At 36.6% G+C, this 21,761-nt stretch overlaps 1 protein-coding gene across 3 annotated transcripts in view; it reads left to right on the forward strand.

The window, feature by feature from the left end:
* Positions 1–21,761, forward strand: part of TMTC2 (transmembrane O-mannosyltransferase targeting cadherins 2) — a 234,865-nt gene that overhangs the window by 79,224 nt on the left and 133,880 nt on the right. For 2 of the 3 annotated variants that reach the window (XM_038155051.1, XM_038155052.1), the window contains exon 2: positions 19,590–20,160. The exons of the other annotated variant lie outside the window; for it this stretch is intronic. In XM_038155051.1, the coding sequence (XP_038010979.1) occupies positions 19,590–20,160 (571 nt within the window). The remainder of the gene's footprint in view (positions 1–19,589; positions 20,161–21,761) is intronic. 3 annotated transcript variants of the gene reach the window in all.

Consider the following 21,761-nt stretch of genomic DNA (forward strand, 5'->3'; position numbering starts at 1 on the left):
TTATTTTCATGTGGAATGGCAGCGAGAAGTAGTGTAATGTGGTATTGGGGGGAGTATGCTAGCCACAGTATTCTTGGAATGGTCTAATTGCCATTAGACTATGATAATTACTCTTTATTCTCCAATTTCTTAGATTAGCAATCTGTGAATCTTTTTCTAAAGGTAAAACTTACTCTGAAAATGAAACGGGTTATATTCAGTGCTGATATTTGCCATTTTTGGCCCTCTGTCCTGGCTGTAGTTAATAGTGTTCTTTCTGACAGACTGTGATTTGTACATAAATGTGAGAAAACCGTGGAGACTCAGAGGTACCAATAAAATGGATGCTGTCAGATGTGGTGGACAAATTTAGGCTGTAGAAATCAAGTGCATAAATAGCATGGCAGTAGTAGGAAGCGGTGTGCGTGGCTTGTCTGAGTGGTGATGGCAGGACCCAGCATGTGTTTAGGTGTCTTTACAGGTATGGCCCCCTAAACAAATGTCTGAGTGACTGCTATTGCCTTCTATGAATATAAAACTCACTGGTGGTGAAAGTTGCTACTAAAGTCTTAAGAATAGAAATGATGTTCTGAAATGAAGTCATGACTCTTAAATGTTAGTGTTGAAGCCAAGCATCTGGAACTAGAGATTTAAGTGAAATGTGAATGCCAGGAAGCCATTTCTTGTTCATGTTGCATCAAACTTTGACACTGCTGTTGAAGTACCAGACATTTGACCTCTGAAGTGTATTTACTTCTGCAGAATGTAGAAGGCCCTCTTTGTGTTAACTGGAAGTAGTAGCAAAGATAATTGAGCTGGATTCCTACTGATTTTGTGAATGTATATTCAAAGTATGATATTTTTATTTTTGATGTGGATTTGAAAATGTGAGCTCTTTAGTGTAGCTTGTTAAGTGGAGCTATTATACAGCTATGAGAAGTTTAAATTTAGGTATATTTCTGCACAGACTTCAGTACATTTACTGGTGTCTTTGCTGGAGGCATGATGGAAAAGATAAGTAATAGCTCTATATGCCTATGGAGAACAATTTTAATGTTTTCAGTCCTTTTTGTTTCCACAAGTATTAATAGAAGTCTTTCATTTCTTGTTTCACTTGCAGATGCTCACCTCAGGTTCTGTATGTAGTTGTTGACCTCTACAACATGATTCAAAGTTCACAGTAGCTAGAGCAGTCTCATTGTCCTCTATTTTTGGGTTACAGCAGCCAAAAAGGCACTAATTCCTTGCCCTTTCATTTGGGAACTGTAATTTTGTGGGGGCTTCCTATTGCTGTGAAGTGACTGCTCTGAGTTGACTTCATTCAAAATTGATTACAGAAACAAGTTGAGGCTGTCCGTGCTTTTAGTGTGCTTGTCAGTGCCTATTAATCTATTTGTCAGGCTTTTTATAGGCAGTATGTGAACTTAAAAAATATAAAATGCTTATATATAGTATGATGAATGAGATTTAACTGAACTCTTCTTATTAACTGGATGCCTGTAGTATTTATGTAGCATTTTACACTTTTGAAGTGCTATACTGACATTAATTAGTTTTCAAAACACCCCTGTACTGTATTCTAGGTGAGAAACTTGGTGTCTAAATACCCATCAGCAGAATTGAGAATGTCCCCACAAGGCTATAAAAAATGATTGAACAACAATGTTATAAATTATAACCTGTTTTATTTAGTTTAATGTAATTTGCTCACTCTAACTTTTGTTCGTAAAGAACAGTAGATGACTGTGCTTGCTTTTAAGACTCTTGGCTCTCCTGGGTATAATGGGACAGTAGTATGCATTAAACAATCTCACGTTTCTTTGCTTCCTCCCTTCTAAATTATGCTGACTGGTTTCTGCATAAATGTATTCATTGTGTTTGTGGTGCCTAGAGAGGGAGATTCTAAGGTGTGAAGTTTATGCATACATTAAAAAACCATAAAACAACAATGTGCTTGATAATAAATCTGTTGATGTAATTAGGGAAAATGAGAGGGTATGTATTCACAACAGCTCACAGTCAGATGTAAATGTTTTCTGACCTGCTTTTAGGAGCAAGATTTTAGAACTTGCTATGAAGACGTTTTTAGCCAGATTATTAAAAAGTGACATAATCCAAAAAAGGCATATTGTTTCAAATTTTGATCACTTACTTAATAGAGTGTTTAAGTTCAGAAGACTGATTGCTGCATTTTAAATTGACACTTGGTCAGAGAGGGAAGAACCTCTAGCACTCTAGAGGTTCAGCTATCAACAAGGAAAAAATATTTCCTGTAAATTGATTAATTTCTAGATATTGTGGCATTTAAAAGGAAGTGATTTAGGAAAAAAAGAAAGTCGCAAACATTAATTGGGTGGAGTTTTTGTTTCTGACAAGGACCATCATATATTTAGACAATTTATTGAGTTGGTATTGAAATTTCATTTCCTTAGCATGGCAGAGTAATTGTATTATTTATTGTGTAATGTTTTTTTCCCCCAAATGTCTTCTAATCTTATGTAGAACTGAAGAAATGTTAAAAGATTTGGCCAGAGCAGAATAAGTCAGAAGTCTTATGGAAAAAAAAAATACTTGATGCTCAGAAACCGTAGTTCTTGAAATTACAGTGTGTAAAGCCAGTTCGCTATTATAGTATTGAATGTTTTTGTGCATGAAAGCATACTTATAAGAAGAAAATTTACTGAATGTTTAATTCCTGCTGCTGCTGTAATTTTCTCCCTTTAGATTATCTTTGTTTGGCTAGATGAGTCTTAAAGGAAAATTAAACAGTAATGCATCAGTCATGTAGAAATAATTATTTATTGGAATATTTGTCTTGGAATGCCTGAGATTTTATTTATACTAACCACTTTACCCCAGGAGCTAAAGAGCTTACAGATACCTAATCATTTGAACTGTCTCCTGAACGCTATTTTTAGTGGCTCTTAAGTTATTGTTCCTTTTTCCTAGAAGTCATGGAATTACAGAATCCTTTAGGTTGGTAAACATCAACCTAACATCATGGAGTCCAAGATCACCACTAAATCATATCCCTAGGTGCCACATCTGCATGAAAATTTGATCTAGAAAACTGGTAAATATTTTAGTTGTTTGGATTAAAAAAGAAATAATCCCCAGCAAGTTATTTTTCTGTAAAACAAGATCTGATTTACTCTTAGAAAGAAGTTGGCAGCTTAGGCAGTGTTAATGGCAAAACAAGGAGATGTGATTTTGCATCATAATATCCCTTTGGCAGTGAATTTTAAAGTTCAAAAAGGGGTTTCTGACCATAACCACACTTTCAAAAGGGTCAAGTGGCTGCTTAAAAATAAACCACATCAGCTTTATTGAGGGTGTTGAAAGGTGGTGTTCTCTGTCGTTATGATTCTACCTATTATGTTAGTTTTACTACTACTGGCCCTGCAGAACAGGTACTGCCATGGGAGGCTGAGCTGGTTCATACATCACCTAGAGAATTGCTAATGAAGTTTCAGCTGCCAAATTCTTTCTGCAAATTAGAAGCATAGAACAGTTTCACCTTGTTTATGTGGCTATTTAATATTCTGCTTTGTCTTTAAATTTCTAATGACTCTTTTTGCTCCTCCAAAGCATTACTATTGTTTTTATGTTCAACTCGAACTGATTGTCCTGTACATTAATTTTCAGTGTTATTGTTTTGAGCAGAGTATATGTACTCCTATGCATGTCTTGTTGAGATCTGTAATGTTTAACACTTCATTATATAAATGTCACTGCAATTGTAATTAGTCCACCAAACTTTTAGTCCTAAATCAAAGGCCATATAGGCTTCAAAGGGGAACAGTTTGATTTACAGAACCCTGGTTGATTTTGTAGAGCTAACAGCTGGAGATAGGTAACTTCTTTTTGTGAGCACATTGATCTGGATTGGAAGGCTATAAATGTGGAACCAGACAGTCATTTTCACTGTGGCTTTTTCAAGAGCAAGTACTCTTTTATTTCTGGTTAAATGACATAGAATTAAAGAATTGTGACAGATGAGGGAATGTGTCTATGTGCAATTCCTCTGTTTTATGAATGGGAGCTATGATTGCAGCCATCAGTGTGGATTAGAGCTTCCATTTTGTAGCAGAAAACATGCCATGCCTGAAGACTTGAAAAAGGGGCATGAAGGGAATTGCCATCGATGAGTAGTTGTAAGCTTGTAGGATATGAATTGCTTAAGGCAGTCATTTGTTTTTTCCTAATTTCTGTCCTTACTGTTCTCCAGCATGGGAAGACCTGAAGAATGAAAAGAACAGAGAATGGAGCTAGACTACTTTTAACTTTGGTATTTTAGGACTGAAAGCCAATGACTTCAAGAGAGAAATAGGATCAGACAGTAACTGGCTTCTCTGAATTCTAGTTCTAGCTAAAAGCCTTGCAGTTGCTTCCCATATTGTCTTTCCTTCTCTCAGATTATTTGTGTGTTTGATAGAGAGAGTGGATGAAGTTTGAGTGATTATTTCTGTTGTCAGGGATGCTATTTCACTGCTCAAGAAAGAGGGTGGAATGAAGCAGTGGCAGGATTTTGCCCTACTCCAGCCTCATGGGAACACTCAAGACTCATTGCATGTGTGCTGTTCTCTAAAAATAAGATGTTCCACTCGAAAGACTGTTATACATATCTTCTCCTACTTTCCCTCCCTTTCCTCAGCTGATAAAATGAGCACCAAAGTGGTGCTCAGTAGCTCTCCATTCAAAAGAGCTAAAAGCACCTGGGTTTAGGAAATCGGTTGCAATGCAATAACGATTTCACTTTTATATGAAGAGCTTCTGAATTAATAATAATTCTACAATATTACAATATGAAGCTTTGTGTCTTCCTCACTGGAAATCTGTACCTGTAAAAAAGGTTCAAATGTTACTACTGGTTAGTGTGTTGTTTCTGAGTTGTTGCAACTTCTCTACTGGAGTATTTCTGGCTATATTAAAAAAACGAGTTATCCACTTAAGCAAGGGGTATTAGTGCTAATTCACTGAAATGGCCTTGAAATACGTACCCAAAAGTACTTTTACAATATTATGTTTAGAGAGAGATCTTTGTGTGTGTAAGCGTTTCAGAAGTGATGGGGAGACATGGCAGTATTTGAATACTTTACTTATTTGAATAATTTTATTTATTTTTGTTATAAAATCACTCTCCTGAAGCCAAGGAGTAATTTGTGTATATCAATACTAGAGATGAATTTGCTTTGTCTTCTTTCCAGTCACAGATACCTGGGGGTATATATTTATGATATATACCTGATCTGAATGGCTGAGATGAAAAGGGCTCTGCACTTACAAGTTCATTTGTATAGGAGTTTTTACCTCACAACAATGAAGTTTTATTTCCCACAATTGAAAAAAAACCTCCAACAATCCATGCTTATAATTTTCTAGTAGCAAAAACCCCAGAAACCTACAACTAAAAAGCCTAATTATAATTAATTGAAAAGGTTTTCTGTAAAAGCTAGTGGCAGTGATTTGCATAAATTCTTATTAAGGTGAATTATATATTTTCTTCAAGATCCATTAAACAAGCTTTAATCAGTTGAGCTTGAAAAACATCACCATGGAACTTCCGTTTAAAAGCAATTACACAGCATCTATTTAAGTTCTGAAAAATTACAAAAACGTATCTAAGAGACATCAGCGCCCTTCACAGAGTAAGAAGCCATGTAATAAATGCTGAGAGGAAAGGTGGATTGCTGTTCCTGGCTTTAAGTTAATTCCACAAAGGCAAAACATACCTGGTGGGAAGGAAGCCCAGTGGGGTGTCATATCAGAGTGAGGTATCTGCAAACTACTTTTTGTGCTATTTTGATGAAGAGAACGTAATACACTGCAGGTGTGCTACAAGAATCGTTGGCTTTTTTTTTTTTTTTTTCTCTTCCCTTTTGAACAGTTAAGCTGAGCTGGCTATTAAAACATGTGCTTATCCATGCAACTTAAACGTTTGTGTATGTTTGTATCCTGTTTTGGTTTTCAGCATTAAGTCAGATGTAATCTTTTGGATCAAAAATGCTAACTGGTTAGGTGCACTGTCTTTAGCTTGTGTTTAATTAACAACTTTCCTTTCTGAATTTCTGCTGGAGTTCTGAATTTCTGAAACTCTGGAGCCCAGAATGAGAAAATGATTGCATGTTTCTTCAGTTAGCAAGGTGCCCCTAAGACTACTGATATTTGTGAATGTTCAAATATTAATTTGTTTTTTATGTCTCCACATCATTGTGATGGTCCTGATAATATGAGTTAGCTCTTGCAGCTTCATATTTTGTTACTCAGGAGAAGAAAGGGGAAAAAAGAGTTTGTTTTATTTTTTAAAAACCCCAAAACCCAAACAATGAAAAAACGAACCCAAAAGACCTGAGAAAACCCAGTATGGTGGTCTGAATTATTTCCTTTGTTTTGTGATAATTATCACCATTATTTCTTGTATTATTGTATTTGTGTATTTCTTCTGGCTATGTAAGGGCATTCAGGTTCTTTATTCTACTATTGTAATTAAACCATCCCCAAAACGTTGCTTGACTCATCTGTTGAGGACTATATACATTAAAATATCTCCAGATAAACTCTGCTGTGACGTTTTTCCCTGTTGCTTCAATTTTCAATTATTTTACATCATGTTTAAAGTGCTAGTGTCCCAAAGATAACTGGTATATGCTAAGATTCAGTTGATTCAGCTTCTTTAAATGTTATGGGAGGTCTATAAGTGATGGGTGGCCCAAAACCCAAAGTCACCATTCTATTTAAATAAACATACAAAAAAAGTATGTGCAAGACCTTTAACTCTTACAGGAGCTTGGCTTTGTGCCATGCTTCTGACTTAATGGAATGACTGATTTCAGGGTTGCCTGGGGCCATAACCACAAATAAGCATATATATCTCTGAGGTCATTGAAACCAATTTTATTATTTTCAGACTTACTCGAAATAAGTCACCTGGCTTGATTTATACATAAAATTGCAGAATATCAGCCTACAGAAGGGCTGTTTAATTAAAAACTTTCACCTGTTTTGGTGCCCTGTAACATTAAATTAACAGCTGCTAGTGTCTGTAGAAAGACTGTTTTATCTTCCTTAGAAGTTGATGTTAAGCATTCACTGTAAGGTTGGCATTTAAGTTGAATGTCTTAATTGAAATAAATGGAATAAGGCTCATATTCAGCACTGCTGCAGTTCCCAGTTAGACTGCTGCAGGGGTGGGACTTCCATCTTCCAGTGAGTTTGAAAATGTGATGGTGAGCTTTTGAGTTTCCTGTGGACTCCCAGTGCCTCTTATGAGCCAGAAGCTCCCTCTGTTCCACAAAAATTTCTACGTGCTTGTATCCTAAAAGACTAAGCTAAAGAAGGAACTATATGGGGCAATGAAATTGATTTGAATGTATCGCTGGCAGGGGCGTTATGTACAAATCATGAGCAGGATGGGACTGCTAGGAATCTGTCTTGAGCTGTTTTATTTTCTAGCATCAGTCTCATTACATGGTTATGACAATGGGAAGATCAGCTCACATCTTAGGCAGTAGACTACAAATTTAATGTTACAACTTACTTTATAAGTTTTTTGACCAATCACACAAAGCAAAAGCATATTGACAGTAGTTCCATCTAACCACTATAAGCACATGTACCTTTGGCTAAAACAGTTCTTGCTTATTTCGAATACAATACCTGCTTTTAAGCCTTAAAACACAATTCACAGAGCTTGATCATTAAGCTAAAAACTTCCTAATGTCTCTCTAGATATACTTTTCTACAGCTTAGGGATTTATTCTAGACAAGCGTTAATACACAGACCATTGTTCTGTTTGTCCTTACTTTTCTGCTTCTTCCATAATTTTTCTGCTGACTTATCTTACGGCTACTGCTTAGCTCTAATCACAGTTCTGCTGTCTCTGAGGCCTGCCTTTTGCAGCTTTCCCAAAACCCTCTGATTTTATGGATTCCCACACAATGAGGTGTTTATGGCTGATTATGTTCATCATCCAGGTAACTTTTTCTAAAATAGTTGGATAGCAATATTTTACTGTCTCAGTATTTCTTCAGATTTCTTTAAAAGAGCATGGCAGCCTACACTGAAACCTTCATAGGCCTTTGCTGCCACTTAGTCTTAGTGGATGGTACAAATGGGTTGCATAGCTGTAATTATTTATTGGCTATGTCATAATTAATTTCTCAGTTTCTTTCTGTGTACCACAGCATGTGAGGAACTTGGGAAATTTATGATGCATACACAGCACTGTATTATTCTGAACAACTAATTTCCCGTGCTAAGAAATAAATTTTGAATTCCTGATTATTTTGCAGCAAGATCACTGCAGAGCCTCAAAAAGAGAAGCATGTTTGGTAGAGCAGAAGCTGCTTATTCCTTATACTATTCTAGGTTGATTTTATTTTACAGAAATAATATATCCTGGTGTTTTATATGGCCTAGCAAGCTATAATTTTCTTCATTAAACTTTCAGTGGCTTACAGTGCCAGGGAAGACAGTAAATATGGCTCCTGAACTCTGAAGAGATAATCTTCTCCTAGTTTTGTAGGAAATAGTATTTGCTTAGTTTATATGAAGATTCAAATGGACCATTGCTCTTTCTTAAATGGTACGTAAAACATGTGTTTTATATATCATCATATATCATATAATATCATACAGCATTATATATCATATCATATGTCTTCATACCCTAGCAGAAAAGAATCCCAGTTCAAGCTCAGACATGTGAATTTGAAGCTACTTCTCTCCAAGGTGAAATTCTGCATTTCTCATTTTCTCACATATGGATAGAAGGTACTTGAAGAGAATATGTTCGCCTTGTCAACAAATGCAAGAAGGTTTTTTTTCTTTTTGAAATCTGAAAGTGCCAACTAACCTCTCCAAGGCAGCCTGTTCTCTGATTTGTTTGGGTCAGCTTCAGTGCAGTGAATTGCATGTTTTTCTCTTAATTTACCTGTGGTTTTCACCCCATGTTTGAAATTTCTTTTTATTGTGATCTCAAGCATTCTTCCTGCTTTGGCAAGAGGAGCAAAATTATTACTGTTCTTTGGCAGTGCTGGGATTTTGAAAGATAGTGTACAATTTCTGTTGTGATAAAATGCTGCATGAATTTTACTCTCATGGACCTTTTTTTTTTTTTTTTTTTTATGAAGACTACTGAAAGGAACAAACCACTTACTTTTTTAAAGTTTTCATAAACATTTGTGTGTGATCAGCTTTCCTCTGTGGGTCTCTCTAGGCAGAATTTAGAGCTGTCATTGTCTACAGGCCAGTGTTATGAAATACCATAACCTTTTGTGGCACTTGGGTTTCTCTCATCTGCCAGGAAAAAATGCAGTTCTCTGTTGTGCTGCTGTCAAGGGTGGTTGTACTTTAATGCTAGAGGGGCCAGTTAAGCCTAGCAGTTAAATATTGTTTTGATCTTCCAGAAGATCTTCAGACATTCATTTATAGAATGGCTGGTGACATAAAGCTGCTTGGAGGAAAAAATAACCCTAAAGCACAGAAATCACTAGTGGAGAAGAGTGCAAGTGCTTGGCTAGCATAGAACTGGAGAGACTTGAAAATCTGGGATGTTTGAGTTCAAAGCTCCCTGATTTTATAGTTCAGCTTGACTTAGTTCTAGTTTTATTGTCGAGAAAGTTTGATCAGTTTTGTGATTCAGGTAATGGCTTCAGTTTACCTGAATTGCTGTCTGAGATCCTTCTTGCTAACTGCCTGCCTCCTGATAGCTGTTCTAAAACATAGAAAGGAATGGGGTTTGGTTGTTTTGTTTTTATGCTTGTAAGTCTAAAATGTGTACAGAAAGGCTATAAAAGCTTATGCCAATTGCACTTGATTGTAAAACCTACTGGTTTCAGTGACATAAAGTGCAGGTTATTCCAATACCAATGTGAACTAAAGCTAGTATAGCAGAATTCCTGTGTGTTCTGATAACATATTTCAAATAATTTGTCATTTCCTGCCTTTTTACCTCAGTCTTTGACTGCATCCAGTAAAATCCTCGAGAGTATGCTTGATACAAGCTTGCATATAATGGCAACTGTAAAGCACATTTTTATTCCAAAATAACTGTGATTAGTTGTCTTGGTGTCACTCCCAAACTGTTGCCTGCTATCTGGGTGCTCTAACCAAACAATTCAGAGAAAATAAAATTGATTTTAAACACTGCTATGGTTTCAATGTCTAGTGTTTCACAACTGCTATGGCATACCACAAAACTTATTTTACTTTTATGAATCCCTGCATCTCTATAAACTATTGAGGCACAAAGGTGAAACAAATGAGTAAAAGTAATTTCAGCCTTTTTCAGCAGGATTCACACTTTCCAAATGAGTGGGTGCCATCTGCTCTGTTAAAGTACATTTTTGAAGGGCATCCCACAGTGCCCTCTGTAAAGACGTTGGAGACTAGAAAAAATAGTAGTTCATTCATAGAATCATTAAGGTTTAAAAAGATCTCCAAGATCATCAAGTTCAACCTTTGGTGAAATATCACCATGCCTACGAAACCTTTCCACAAAATGCCACCACGTATACTTATTTATTTAGTACTTCCAAGGATGGTGAGTTCACCACTTTGCTGGGGAGCCTGTTTCAGGACTATGCTGAACAGTCTCTCTATTCACTAAAAGTCATTACACATCTTCCCGTGAACAAATATTGGTTTTAATTATCTGGGTTGTTTTACTTTTTTGTGAGAATTTGATTTTCCCAGAAATTGGTTTTGACATAAGTCTGTAGCAAGTTCCTTTTTTCCCTGCTAAAAATATAAAATTATAAAAATGCTTACAGGAATTTGTCTGACATGGCTGTGGCAAAGACTGAAGGTAAAGTCTAACTCCATCACAAATGCTTTCTAGCCAGATTTTAGGTCCTCCATATGTTATGTAGGAATTTTGATTAATAAGCATCTGGGAAGGAAAAGTACTGTATTTTTTTAAAATTTGGAATCCTCTAAGAAGGTACTTGAAGTATTTTGGTTGATTCACTGGTGAGTAAACTATCATCACAGAGAAATGTAAACCTCAACTATATGTTAACATTTGCTGCTTTTTCCATCAAGTTGAATTTGCTTTGCTTTTTGTGTTTCCTCAAGACTATTTCACTGAAATGGCAGTACATCTTGTGGTTCATGATAGTGTAGCTGGACTTTGTAGCTGACAAAGAATAAATTTTGGTAATCCTCAAGGAGGATTCCCTTGCCCTCATTATTATTTAATATCTTCCTTTGAAATGGGACTATGACTACAATCGTCATTGCCTACATATCAGGCAAGTTGATAAACTAGACTAGGAAAATAGTAGTGACTTGAAAGACAAGTGGTGTCTGTTTGGTTTCTTAGATCAGACTGATTTCAGGAAAAAAAGATTGTAAGCAGAAGTTGCTGTCTAAAAATGGTACCTTTTATTGTGTGCTAATATATTTGTGGGCAATCTTTTATGTACATAATTGGGTAGCTTGTGAGAGCTGTTATACTAAAAATGGACAATACTGCAAGAAAAAAATATGCAGGAGTTCTACTTTCTTGCCATACAAAGTAGTCTTTTAAAGCTTTAACCTCAGTATTTGCAAGATACCAAAACAGACTTAACCTAAATGGAAAATGCTTATTTTGTACAGTATTATTAAAAAAAAAAAAAAACAAAACAAAACAAAAAAACCCAAACAACCCCCCCCACAAATTTGCTAACATGATACGCTTTGGGTAGGAGAAGTGATACAGGGTGGACCATTAATGTGTGTCAGAACTTTAGTTTTATGCATTTATGTATCTTATAGTGGGGCTGGAGACAGGGAAGAGGAGACTTCTTGGTGATGTGATAATTTTGAGCGAGCACATGTGTGATAGTTTTTAGTGTGCACAGTCTGGACTTGCAGTTCTGTGGATAATTTAAGCCAATGTGGTCTGACTGTTCTCTGAATCCCTTGATTCTTACAGTGAATACATGAACATGACAAGGGATAGCTGGGTTTTTTGTGATTGACTTTTTTCCCCTCTCCAGCAATATGGATATTTCTTTAATATGAGTTCTAAAGACAGCGTGAAGGTTGAATTGGTCTCTGTGGATATACATGCACCAAATTGTTTTCACTGATTAGATTTTGAATAATATTTTTCAGTTAAACCAGTAAAACTAAGTTTAGATCAGCCCTTGTTAATGAAAGGTTGTTTTGCTGCTAAAATAAAAGACTCGAAGAAGTAAACTTATGCACTAAAACCCTCTTGCATTTCTTTATCCATCATCCCCTTAAAAAAATAAGAAAAGTAGAGTGTCTCTATGTTGTGTTGTGGTTCAGTGGTTTTTCCTCAACTTATTATTTCTGTATTTCTGTGGGAACATGTTCCTGGTTATTCTCTTCAGTGCTTACCTAAAAATAAAAATCAAAATCAGAACCTAAAAATTCTTTCTGGCTTTAAATTTAGAGTGCATAAGAGTCATGGGCTTGGGCATAATTCTGTACTATCTCCTCGAACTTCCTGAAAATGCACTATCAAAATTAGATTAAATATGGAAAAAAAAGATTTTCTGAAGTTAAATAACTTAATTTTCTCCATAGTCTACACATACTGAAAAGTGAATAGTCATGGGACTGTCCTATGACTGATAAACTCTTCTTTTGTACTGCTACAGTATGTGTGTCTTTATTTTCAGATAATGGCTTAAAATGTGTATGTCTTGGAAGGGCTTTATATCTATTCAGAAGGTGACCTGTCAAAAAATTACTTTGATATCCATACTCTCAATTTGGGTAAGAAAATCAACATTTTTACTCTAATTGCTATATTCTCAAACCTTTAAATATCTGTCCTTTTACTGTCATGAGTGGCAAAAATTATTTATGTTTAATTTTTTCAGTGGGAAGTGGGGAAGAGAAATAATGTGGTGCCATATTGTACTGCAGAACAGTAAATAAGGTCTGCTGGGCCCACTTTTAAAATCTAAAATAGATTTGAAAAGGGCAGTAGAGGTTCCAGCTATGAATTCTAACTATGCTTCAGAAGCTGCCATTACATACATATACAAAAAAACAAATTGTGAATTATTGCCAGGCAGTTGTTTGGTACAGAAGAATATTTTAAAGAACTACTTCAGATGTATGTTTGAAAAAATCTTTATCAGGTAAAAGCAAAGTATCTTGAAGTTCCAGAAGAACACAATTAGAAATTTTGTGTTGTAGGGTGTAGTTGGGAGTGAAGCTAGCTTATAAAATAGCTGTGAGAATAGCAGGAAGCATTTATGATGTAGGAATGAAAGTGTCTTTTCACAGACCTATGGTACTTGCTGTGGTGAAGAAGCTCAGAGAGCAGAGGCAAAGACAGGAGCTGTTCTTCTCCTTACATGTTTATCAGGTTCCTCTTAAGAGGACACTGATGGTATCCCATTGTTCAGCATATGAAAGTATTAATGACTTCTTTCATTTCCCTCAGATGTGGTTTTTTTTTTTTTTTAATCTGTGCATGAATAATCAAATAATACTATGCCAGGCAGTTGGAATTAATTAGGGTTTCAAATTTCACATAGTCCATTTTTTGTGGTGTTTGTTATGTCAGGCTAAATCTTAAACTGAGGGGAGTGAGGTGCATTTAGGGTTAATATTAAGGCCATATTCTTTCCCCATAGGAGGATATACTTAGAAATGGAAAGGCTTATACAATGGAGAAGGAGTTCAAAACCTGTACAGTTAGCTTTTGAAATATTAATATTCTGTGTGGAAAAAATATTTTAAGGCCATCTCGACCTTCTTGTAACCAAAATGTTTTTAACTTCTAGTTACATAAAGATTTCAAAGCTCTCTTAGTCAATAAGAAAATCAATAGATGCAGCATACTTAGTGTAGTTAAAGCACTTCTTAATAGCATTGAGTATTATATGTAAGCATTGCCACCACTTCCTTCTTTTGAATAACATCCTGCGTCTTTAGTTGCAAAATTATGAAGTCTAGAAGTGTGCAGCTGATGGGCTGCTGGATCATAGCCAGTCACTGGCAGACAAAGTCAAACCACAGCAGATAAAGTCATTGATGGAAATAAACAAGGGACAAGTTATTGCTTATTTTAAAAGATCAATTTCTTTAAAAGACATAGTGCAGTACAGAAAAATCATTTAAAGATGGTGTGTCTTTATCCTGTGGTATAATACTAAAACCTTTGTGTTGTTACTGTTTTATCCTTGCGATTTTACTGTTTTGTTTTCTTTAGTATTTTTCTTTCTTTGTTTTTGGCAGTGGTTGCAATCATCTAAGGGTATAGTTACAGTTGTCTCACTCATCCATCTTTCCACTCTGTTTATATCTAATTCAGGAAAGTCTCATCTGATAAAGTTTTACAAATAGAACACTATTTTCAGACCTGTTACTTGTAGCTCCTGTTTGTTCTGGTACTGAACTGAAGTTGGCTGTAGAATTACTTTCTAGTCCAAAATACAGAATCAATATAATCATATGTTAACATATTTTCCAGAGTTCCCGTACTGACTCTATACAGAGTTAATAGCTTTCACGAGTAATTACATAAGATAGGAAAATTATTTTAAAACTATATGTTGTCTTCAGTGTTTGAACTCTTGAGTTCAGCTCTTTCTATACAATTAGAAAAGGACCATATTATTGGCAGAAATAAACTAGATACAAAGTTCTAGTAAGCTAATTTCCCTTTTGTGATGTTATGTTTTCTTTAATTAGTTTAAAATATTACTTGATTTTAGGTGTTTCCATCATGTACAGACCCATTCTCCGAGCCAGCTAGCACTTTAGGATCCTATATGTCACTTAGCTAGTTGTTGTCAAGTATTTCCTTTCTGAAAACACCTGAATGATCAGATTTTCCATAGAGATTCACCTAAGAACAAATTTTCTTGAGACAAACAAAAACTGCAACTTGAAACTCAGAGGATGCCCAGATTTTGGTCTCCTGTAGGTGTCCCTAGTTGATATACACTGTAGAGGTTTGTGGTTGGGGTTTTATTTTTGGGTGTTCTTTTTTTAGGGGGTGGTGTTATTTTGTTGTTGTTTGTGGTGGGTCTTTTTTTTTTTTTTTTTTTTTTGGTGAGGTGGCATGGGTAAAACTTTACTACCTGCTGGATTTGAAGGTAAATTCCACTTTAACAACAGAGAAAGATGAACTTTAATACACAACATGTCAGACATAATTGTCACCAGAATTCTACCAGAATAGCAAATAGTTCCCTGGAGTCTATAATTAAACATTTAGATGAATGTGTTTTCATGTCCTTAAGGTTATTACTTTTTTAAGACAACTCTGCATATTAAGTAGTGTTTTCTGACTTTTACTTTATCCTGTCAATACAGACAATGTATGTGTGTGTATATGTATATATATAGTAGTCTGCAGGCAAGTATGACAATCTCTGCTTCCCTGCTTTCTCACCACCACCTGCCTAACAACCTGTAAGCAGTCTGCAGGATTTACTTAGCTGCTGAATGTTTTGGGGATGTGAAGCTGTCTGTACTCAAGCAAGTAGGCTCTTGGCTGTGTTTTCAGTCTTGTTGTCTATATAAGTGACATATAGTCTTGAAAGCATCCTCAGGGTGTCTCATTAATATCCACTGTAAAAATACCCCAGGGTATTTTCCCATTGATATTTAAGAAAAAACCTTAAATTAATACTGTTTAAAAATTACTGCGGAAACCAGTGATGAACCTCCGTGTTCGACGTTGCCAGTCCATCACTGACTATCGATTTTATGTGAGAGATGTCTGGTCAATGGCTTCCTGCATGCACAGTTGGGAATTTTCCTTTTCCTTTAAAATATGTTGTCTTCTTCAAATGCTGATGGTAATTTTCAGCATATGGGGACCATTAGCAATATTGAAGCTGGATATAAGGCTTAACTCGTTAAATCACTTTAGAATGTCACATCTGTTTTTTTACCCTAGTGTTAACACCTGGATCAGTTTAACACCAGCACAGAAGTTTAGGACATATATAATTTTGAAAACATCTGGAATTTTTTTGTGTGCGTATGCATGTATATGTGCACGTGTGAATGTATCTCCGGCATTTTTAGGTTTGATGAATAAAAACTCAGTGAGCGGTGCTCAAGGTGTGTACTGACCTGTGGCAAATATGTGATTTATGGCAGGAGGCAGAAGCATTGTTTCAAGTGGATTAGAAATTATGATTTTGTCTTTACAATTTTTTGTCTTTCCTCAACTTTCTGTTACTGAAGAACTGATAACTGAATCTAATTCCTTTCCTTCCCCCTGTTCCCAGTGTGTCCATCTATTGTATACTGAATAGGATAGCCCATTCTCCTGGGATGTGTGAAATGAGCAGGCATTGCAAATTAAAGAAAGCAAGTTCCCTGCCTGAATGTGCAACCCTGTTCAGAGAGTGCTTGGAAGTAAAATGCCACTTGTGCTGGAATTTTGAGAAGAGACTGTCTCAGGTGACCTGCTGCCTTTTAGCAAGAGCAGAGTTTGCAGCTCTGGTGAAGAATGATGAGTTGCTTCTCTTATGCCCATTAGCAAAATTGGACTAATTTGCGGGACATAACCTCAAGGCAAACTGTAAGTGAAGCTGGAAGCAAGGCTAATACAGCATTTTGTAATTTCCTTTATCATAGAGTCTTTTCCAGAGCCAGCAATTAATATATCTGTGGAGAGTGAGGGCAGCTGCTAGCACAGGAGGCTTTACTGGAGACAAGCTGGCACTGCTACCAGAGTGTGAGGAGGTGTTGGTTTCAGAATTTCTGCTGGAGCTGGAGACCAAGCAGGGTAAATGGCTTGGTGATTTAGTAACTAGAGAAAAAGCAGAGCCTAGCCATAGCCAGGAGCCAGAGCAGCCCAAGCCCTGGGCTTTGGACACTTCCCTGGGGACAACGGCAGGCTGGGATACAGGTTCAGCTCAGGAAGACCCATGTCAGGGTAGGGCCTGGGGAGCTGAAGACTGGCCTTACTGGGGTGTCCCTGGGGCAGGGGCTGATGGCCTTGGGAGACTCAGATGGGGTCCTTGGCAGCATCAGGAAAAGCTTTGGAGATCTGACATGAGGTCCTGGGACTGTTGGCAGGAGTGGGAACCTCGGGAGGGGGATCAGGCTGTCAAGGCTCATTAATGCTCTTGGAACAATATGGAAACCATACAGAAAGAAATTCTAATTTTATTTAAAATTTTGATCTATAGAAAATACAGCATTTGATGTGACTAAACACTGAGTAAGGTGGAACTGTCAGCTCCTGTATTCTTCATGCAGATGGGCAGGTACTAGAATCTGTTGCATTTACATGTGCAAGAAACAAGGAGTTTTATAGAACTGCCTGCTGAAATCTTTACCCAAATACAGTTTGATCAATACTGTATCTTCAGGGCTTCCTTTTGATTTTTTGTTGTGTGTAGGGCTTTTTTTGTTCTTTGTTTCTTTGTTTTAATTTTTAATATGGACAGCTCTAAATGGAAAAGGATCAAGGATGCATGAAATTTGTTGCTAAAGCTGTGAATAAGATTTGGCCTTTGGAATGTACACTAGGTTTCGTTATGATACAAACAGTTTACTTTTGGTGGGGATGAGTTCAATATGAGTGTCTGCTGCATAAAAATTATCACCTTAGAGAGAAGGCAAAATAAAGACCATTTCCTGGGAACAACCTGGGAACTGTCTGGGCTCTTTGTGGGAGAATGCTTTTCCTCAGAGGAGGGTGGTTGTGCTGACAGTGTTGTTGCCACTCTACCTTTTTACTGTTTCCCCAAGAAAAAACATTTTTGCAGTTCAGGGTTTCAACTCTAAATCCTGACATCTGATAGCCATTCTTAGCCTTTGGGAGACTGTCATCTATATTATATTTTTCTCAAAGAAAGGACTCTCTCTTGCCTGACACCTGCTTTATTTTTGCCAAATTCCTAGGTTTCTGATACTGGTTCTGAGAGTTATACTACAAACGGAAATCACAAACAGAGGAATTAGGTTTCAAGAAAGGACAACACAGAAAGACAAGATAAATAATGTGGAAACAAGGACCTTGTTTTCCTCCACTGTTCTTTTGTGACTCGCCTAAAATGAGAAAAATGTCTGTGGGGTTGGGAAAACAAATACAGGCAACCCGATCCACTGCATAAGCAGAAGTCAAAATGAAAATTTTAAAATATTCTAAAAAGCATCATCAGATCTTTAAAGGATTGAGGCTGACCTTTCTATAACCTCTGTGTGCTCAGAGACAAAAGGACATGCTGAGAGGAAGCGTGTCTGAAAGCATTACAGCAGGATGCTCTGGACAATGGAAATGCTGAGCTGTGTGGTATTTGGAGTATTTGCATGGAGATTCTGTGGTGCAGTATATCAGTTTTGAGCATTTTTCTTTCCAGAACAAGACAACAATCATGAATACCACAAAAAAAAAGGGGGGGGGGGGGGAATTTGCTCACAGGTTCTAAGGAAATGGAGAATGTGACAGGAGTCTTGGAATATGAATTAGTCATGCAATTTAAATGTGGGCTTGGATTTCACACCTTTTTTTCCTTCCTCATCTGAATTGAAAAAGTATTAATTGTAGGAGGGTATTTATTGGTAAGGCAGATAGAGGTTTTGAAGAGAGAATGTGATAAAAATCATCTCTCTTGTTTGGTTTTTTGAATAAAAGAGTCTTGAGCTGGCTGGATTCTTAATTACCCTAATAAAATAAATGTTAAATGAGTAAAGCTCAGTAGTAACAACAATGCCTCTTTAAATAATTGCTTAAATACAAGTAACTAATTAAATTCTAGTCATCTCTTTCCACTAAGCAGGTCTCACACCTTCTCCCACTGCATAAATTTAAATGCAAATCTCTGGATTTGTGCAAACAGTACAGGAGACAGATTTTTACAGTAACGAATTAGACTTGGAGACTGCTAATGGCTGGCATGGGTTCTTGCCAGTGTGGTTGTAAGCATAAATGCTGAAAGCTGCAGCATCTTTTTTTTTTAATCAAGCTGACAGACTTGAGTTCATAAGCTAATACAATGTAAAAATGTTTTTTTTTCCCTCAAATGGAAATACAAGAAATTTAAAAGGAAAGTGTATTTTCATATGCGAAATAGTCTGCTGTCTGTCTTCAGCAAGGTGTTGCAGAAAATGTTGTCAGTCAAAATATGCACAAGAAAATTATACAAGGCCCTGTCCAGAAGCAGAAAATTGCACACTCCTAACAACTTCTACGTTTATTGTTTACCTATGTTAGCAAAATCCATTCCAAAAATCTAAATTAAAATTTCAGTATAAAAGGACAGTTGGGGTTTTAGTTCTGATATACTGGAGGATCCATTGTTTCAACAATAATGTTTGCAAGATTTTCATATTTCTTTTACATTTTAATTATAACTCATCAAATCTTAACTGATTACTCCTGGGTTAGACTCAGAGGAATGTCACTGAAGGGTGTTTTAATTTAACAGAAGTAGTGTAATGTCTGTTTCTAATGTTTTAAAAGCCAATTGATATGGAAATTTTGCTCTAGAAGGAAGTCAATAGATATGTAGTTTTTTAACACCTCCTGTTAAAATTCAAAACTTGAATTGAAGCAGTACCAAAGCAATGCCATTTTTTTCTTGTAGCAATGTGATTGCATTTTCACAGCCTTTCATTTGTAGCCATTTTCTTCTGTTAAAATGAAGTTTTTATTTGTCTTTTGTAGTCGAGCTATCAAGACAAACCAGGACCTTTTACCCGAGACGCCGTGGATCCATATCTTCTACAATGACTTTTGGGGGACACTGCTTACTCACAGTGGGAGCCACAAGTCCTACAGACCTCTCTGCACACTTTCCTTCCGCATTAACCATGCCGTTGGGGGAATGGACCCATGGGGCTACCACCTTGTAAATGTCCTCTTACATGCTGCAGTCACTGGCCTTTTCACAAACTTCTCCAGGATTCTCTTTGGCGATGGGTACTGGACCTTGATAGCGGGCCTGCTGTTTGCATCTCATCCCATCCACACGGAAGCCGTAGCAGGGATTGTAGGGAGGGCAGATATTGGAGCCTGCCTCTTCTTTCTGCTTTCCCTCATGTGTTACGTGAAGCACTGCTCTACCAGAGGTTCCTCACCAAGTACTTGGGGCTGGATCTTGGGAGCAGGGCTGTGTGCAGGATGCAGCATGCTGTGGAAGGAGCAAGGAGTGACTGTTCTGGCCATTTCAGCTGTGTACGATATCTTTGTATTTCATCGACTGAAAATGCATCAGATCATTTCTGCTTTATATGAGGTGAGTCTCCTTTGTGGTAAGCTATTCGTGAGGCACTGTTCACTGTTGCACAGGTGCTAAATGTTTTTGAGTACACAGTAATTCTTAGTAGATTAGTCTACTCCCAAAAATAAGCTCAGATATTTAATGCTAAAAGAAGACTTCAAGAGCTTTAGTGTGGTCTTTTTACATTTTGTTTAAGCAGTGTGTTATTAGCCATTGCTATTACTCGATGCTGGGGATGGGTTTTTTCCAATTACTTTCCTTACTTCCAGCAGCTCCCTCATTCTGCTTACTGTCAAACGCTGGATATTTGAGTCGAGCACTGGATATCTGACTGCCTTTTGCAAAGAATTCATTTGTGCTCTTATCCTCTTGTATCTTGCAAACTCAGCTTAGTTTGGTCAGGCGTGCAAGTTTGGCAGCTGATATCATCAGCTTTGCTCCCTGAGGCAAAGATAAAACTCTTATTGTTCTAGTTTAACAGAGATGTATAGGACTTGGTGCGTGCCTTTGACAGGTATTTTTTTTCTTCACCTAGTATTATTGCCTTAATAAAATAAGTATATCCAATTTTTTAACTTCTTCCCCAGAACAAACAAGTAAAAGAAGCAAACAAAAAAACCTCACCAAATCCCTAGCTTCCCACTCACAAAACTGTGTGTATTTTAGTGGTACCCAGAAACCCCAGTTAAAATCAAGAGTCCTTTACAGCATTTGCTGTAGAAATGAGTAAGCTGAGTATACATAATTTTCTTTTCAGCGAAATGACTGTCTTTCAGAAAAATACTGTCTTGACAAAAGGATAACAGTGTTTCATTTGGACATGTGTGGTCACATTTTTCAGTGAGATGTAGATTGAAAAAAATGTATTTAGTTTCATTGCTTTGCTTATCTCAAACACCTTGATTTGAAAATTTTGTTTTCTTTTCCAAATGAATTAAAAAGAAATTGTAGTTTTTGATAAAGCAGTGATAATTTCTGTTTGTACAAACTATATAGCTGTAATATAAAAGGAAAGTAGTAAAACACCTAGTCACTTGTAGTTTCCTCTTAAACTGCTCTAAGGTGTTAACTTAGTTATTATGCTTTTTTCTGAAAAACAGGAAAAGGAAAAAATAATTTTGTATATATATACACACACATATTTGGGGATTTTTACTCATGTATAATGATGTATGTAAGACCACTGAATGTCAGTAGCCAAACGCTGTATGGTACATTGTGCATCTAGCACTGAGCAGAAACAAACAGGAAACTGATTAAGTTGTTCCATTGATTTTTTTCCTTAAAGTGCATCTGCAGCAGCAGGTTTTATACTGGAAGGCACAAAGATGAGACTTTGTGAAGTGCTTCAAGGAGTTCAGTTAATAACTCAAGTGTTACCCTATCCTATGGAATTAAAAAGTCATAGAACTATTCATATGACAGAAAATTCTGAACCTCTAGAAAGTTTTTATTGTTAAACACTCATTGCTCAAACCCAAAATCTTTGCAGATGTTTCTGATGGACTTTTAATTGAGAGAAGCTTGGTCTCACCTTTTTCCTCATTTTCCACACCAAGGCCAGAATAAAATTGGTCCAGAAGAGACCTGAATGACACAGGTGAAATCCAAGCTTC

This window comes from Motacilla alba, chromosome 1A (assembly GCF_015832195.1).
Source record: "Motacilla alba alba isolate MOTALB_02 chromosome 1A, Motacilla_alba_V1.0_pri, whole genome shotgun sequence".
NCBI classification, from domain to species: domain Eukaryota; kingdom Metazoa; phylum Chordata; class Aves; order Passeriformes; family Motacillidae; genus Motacilla; species Motacilla alba.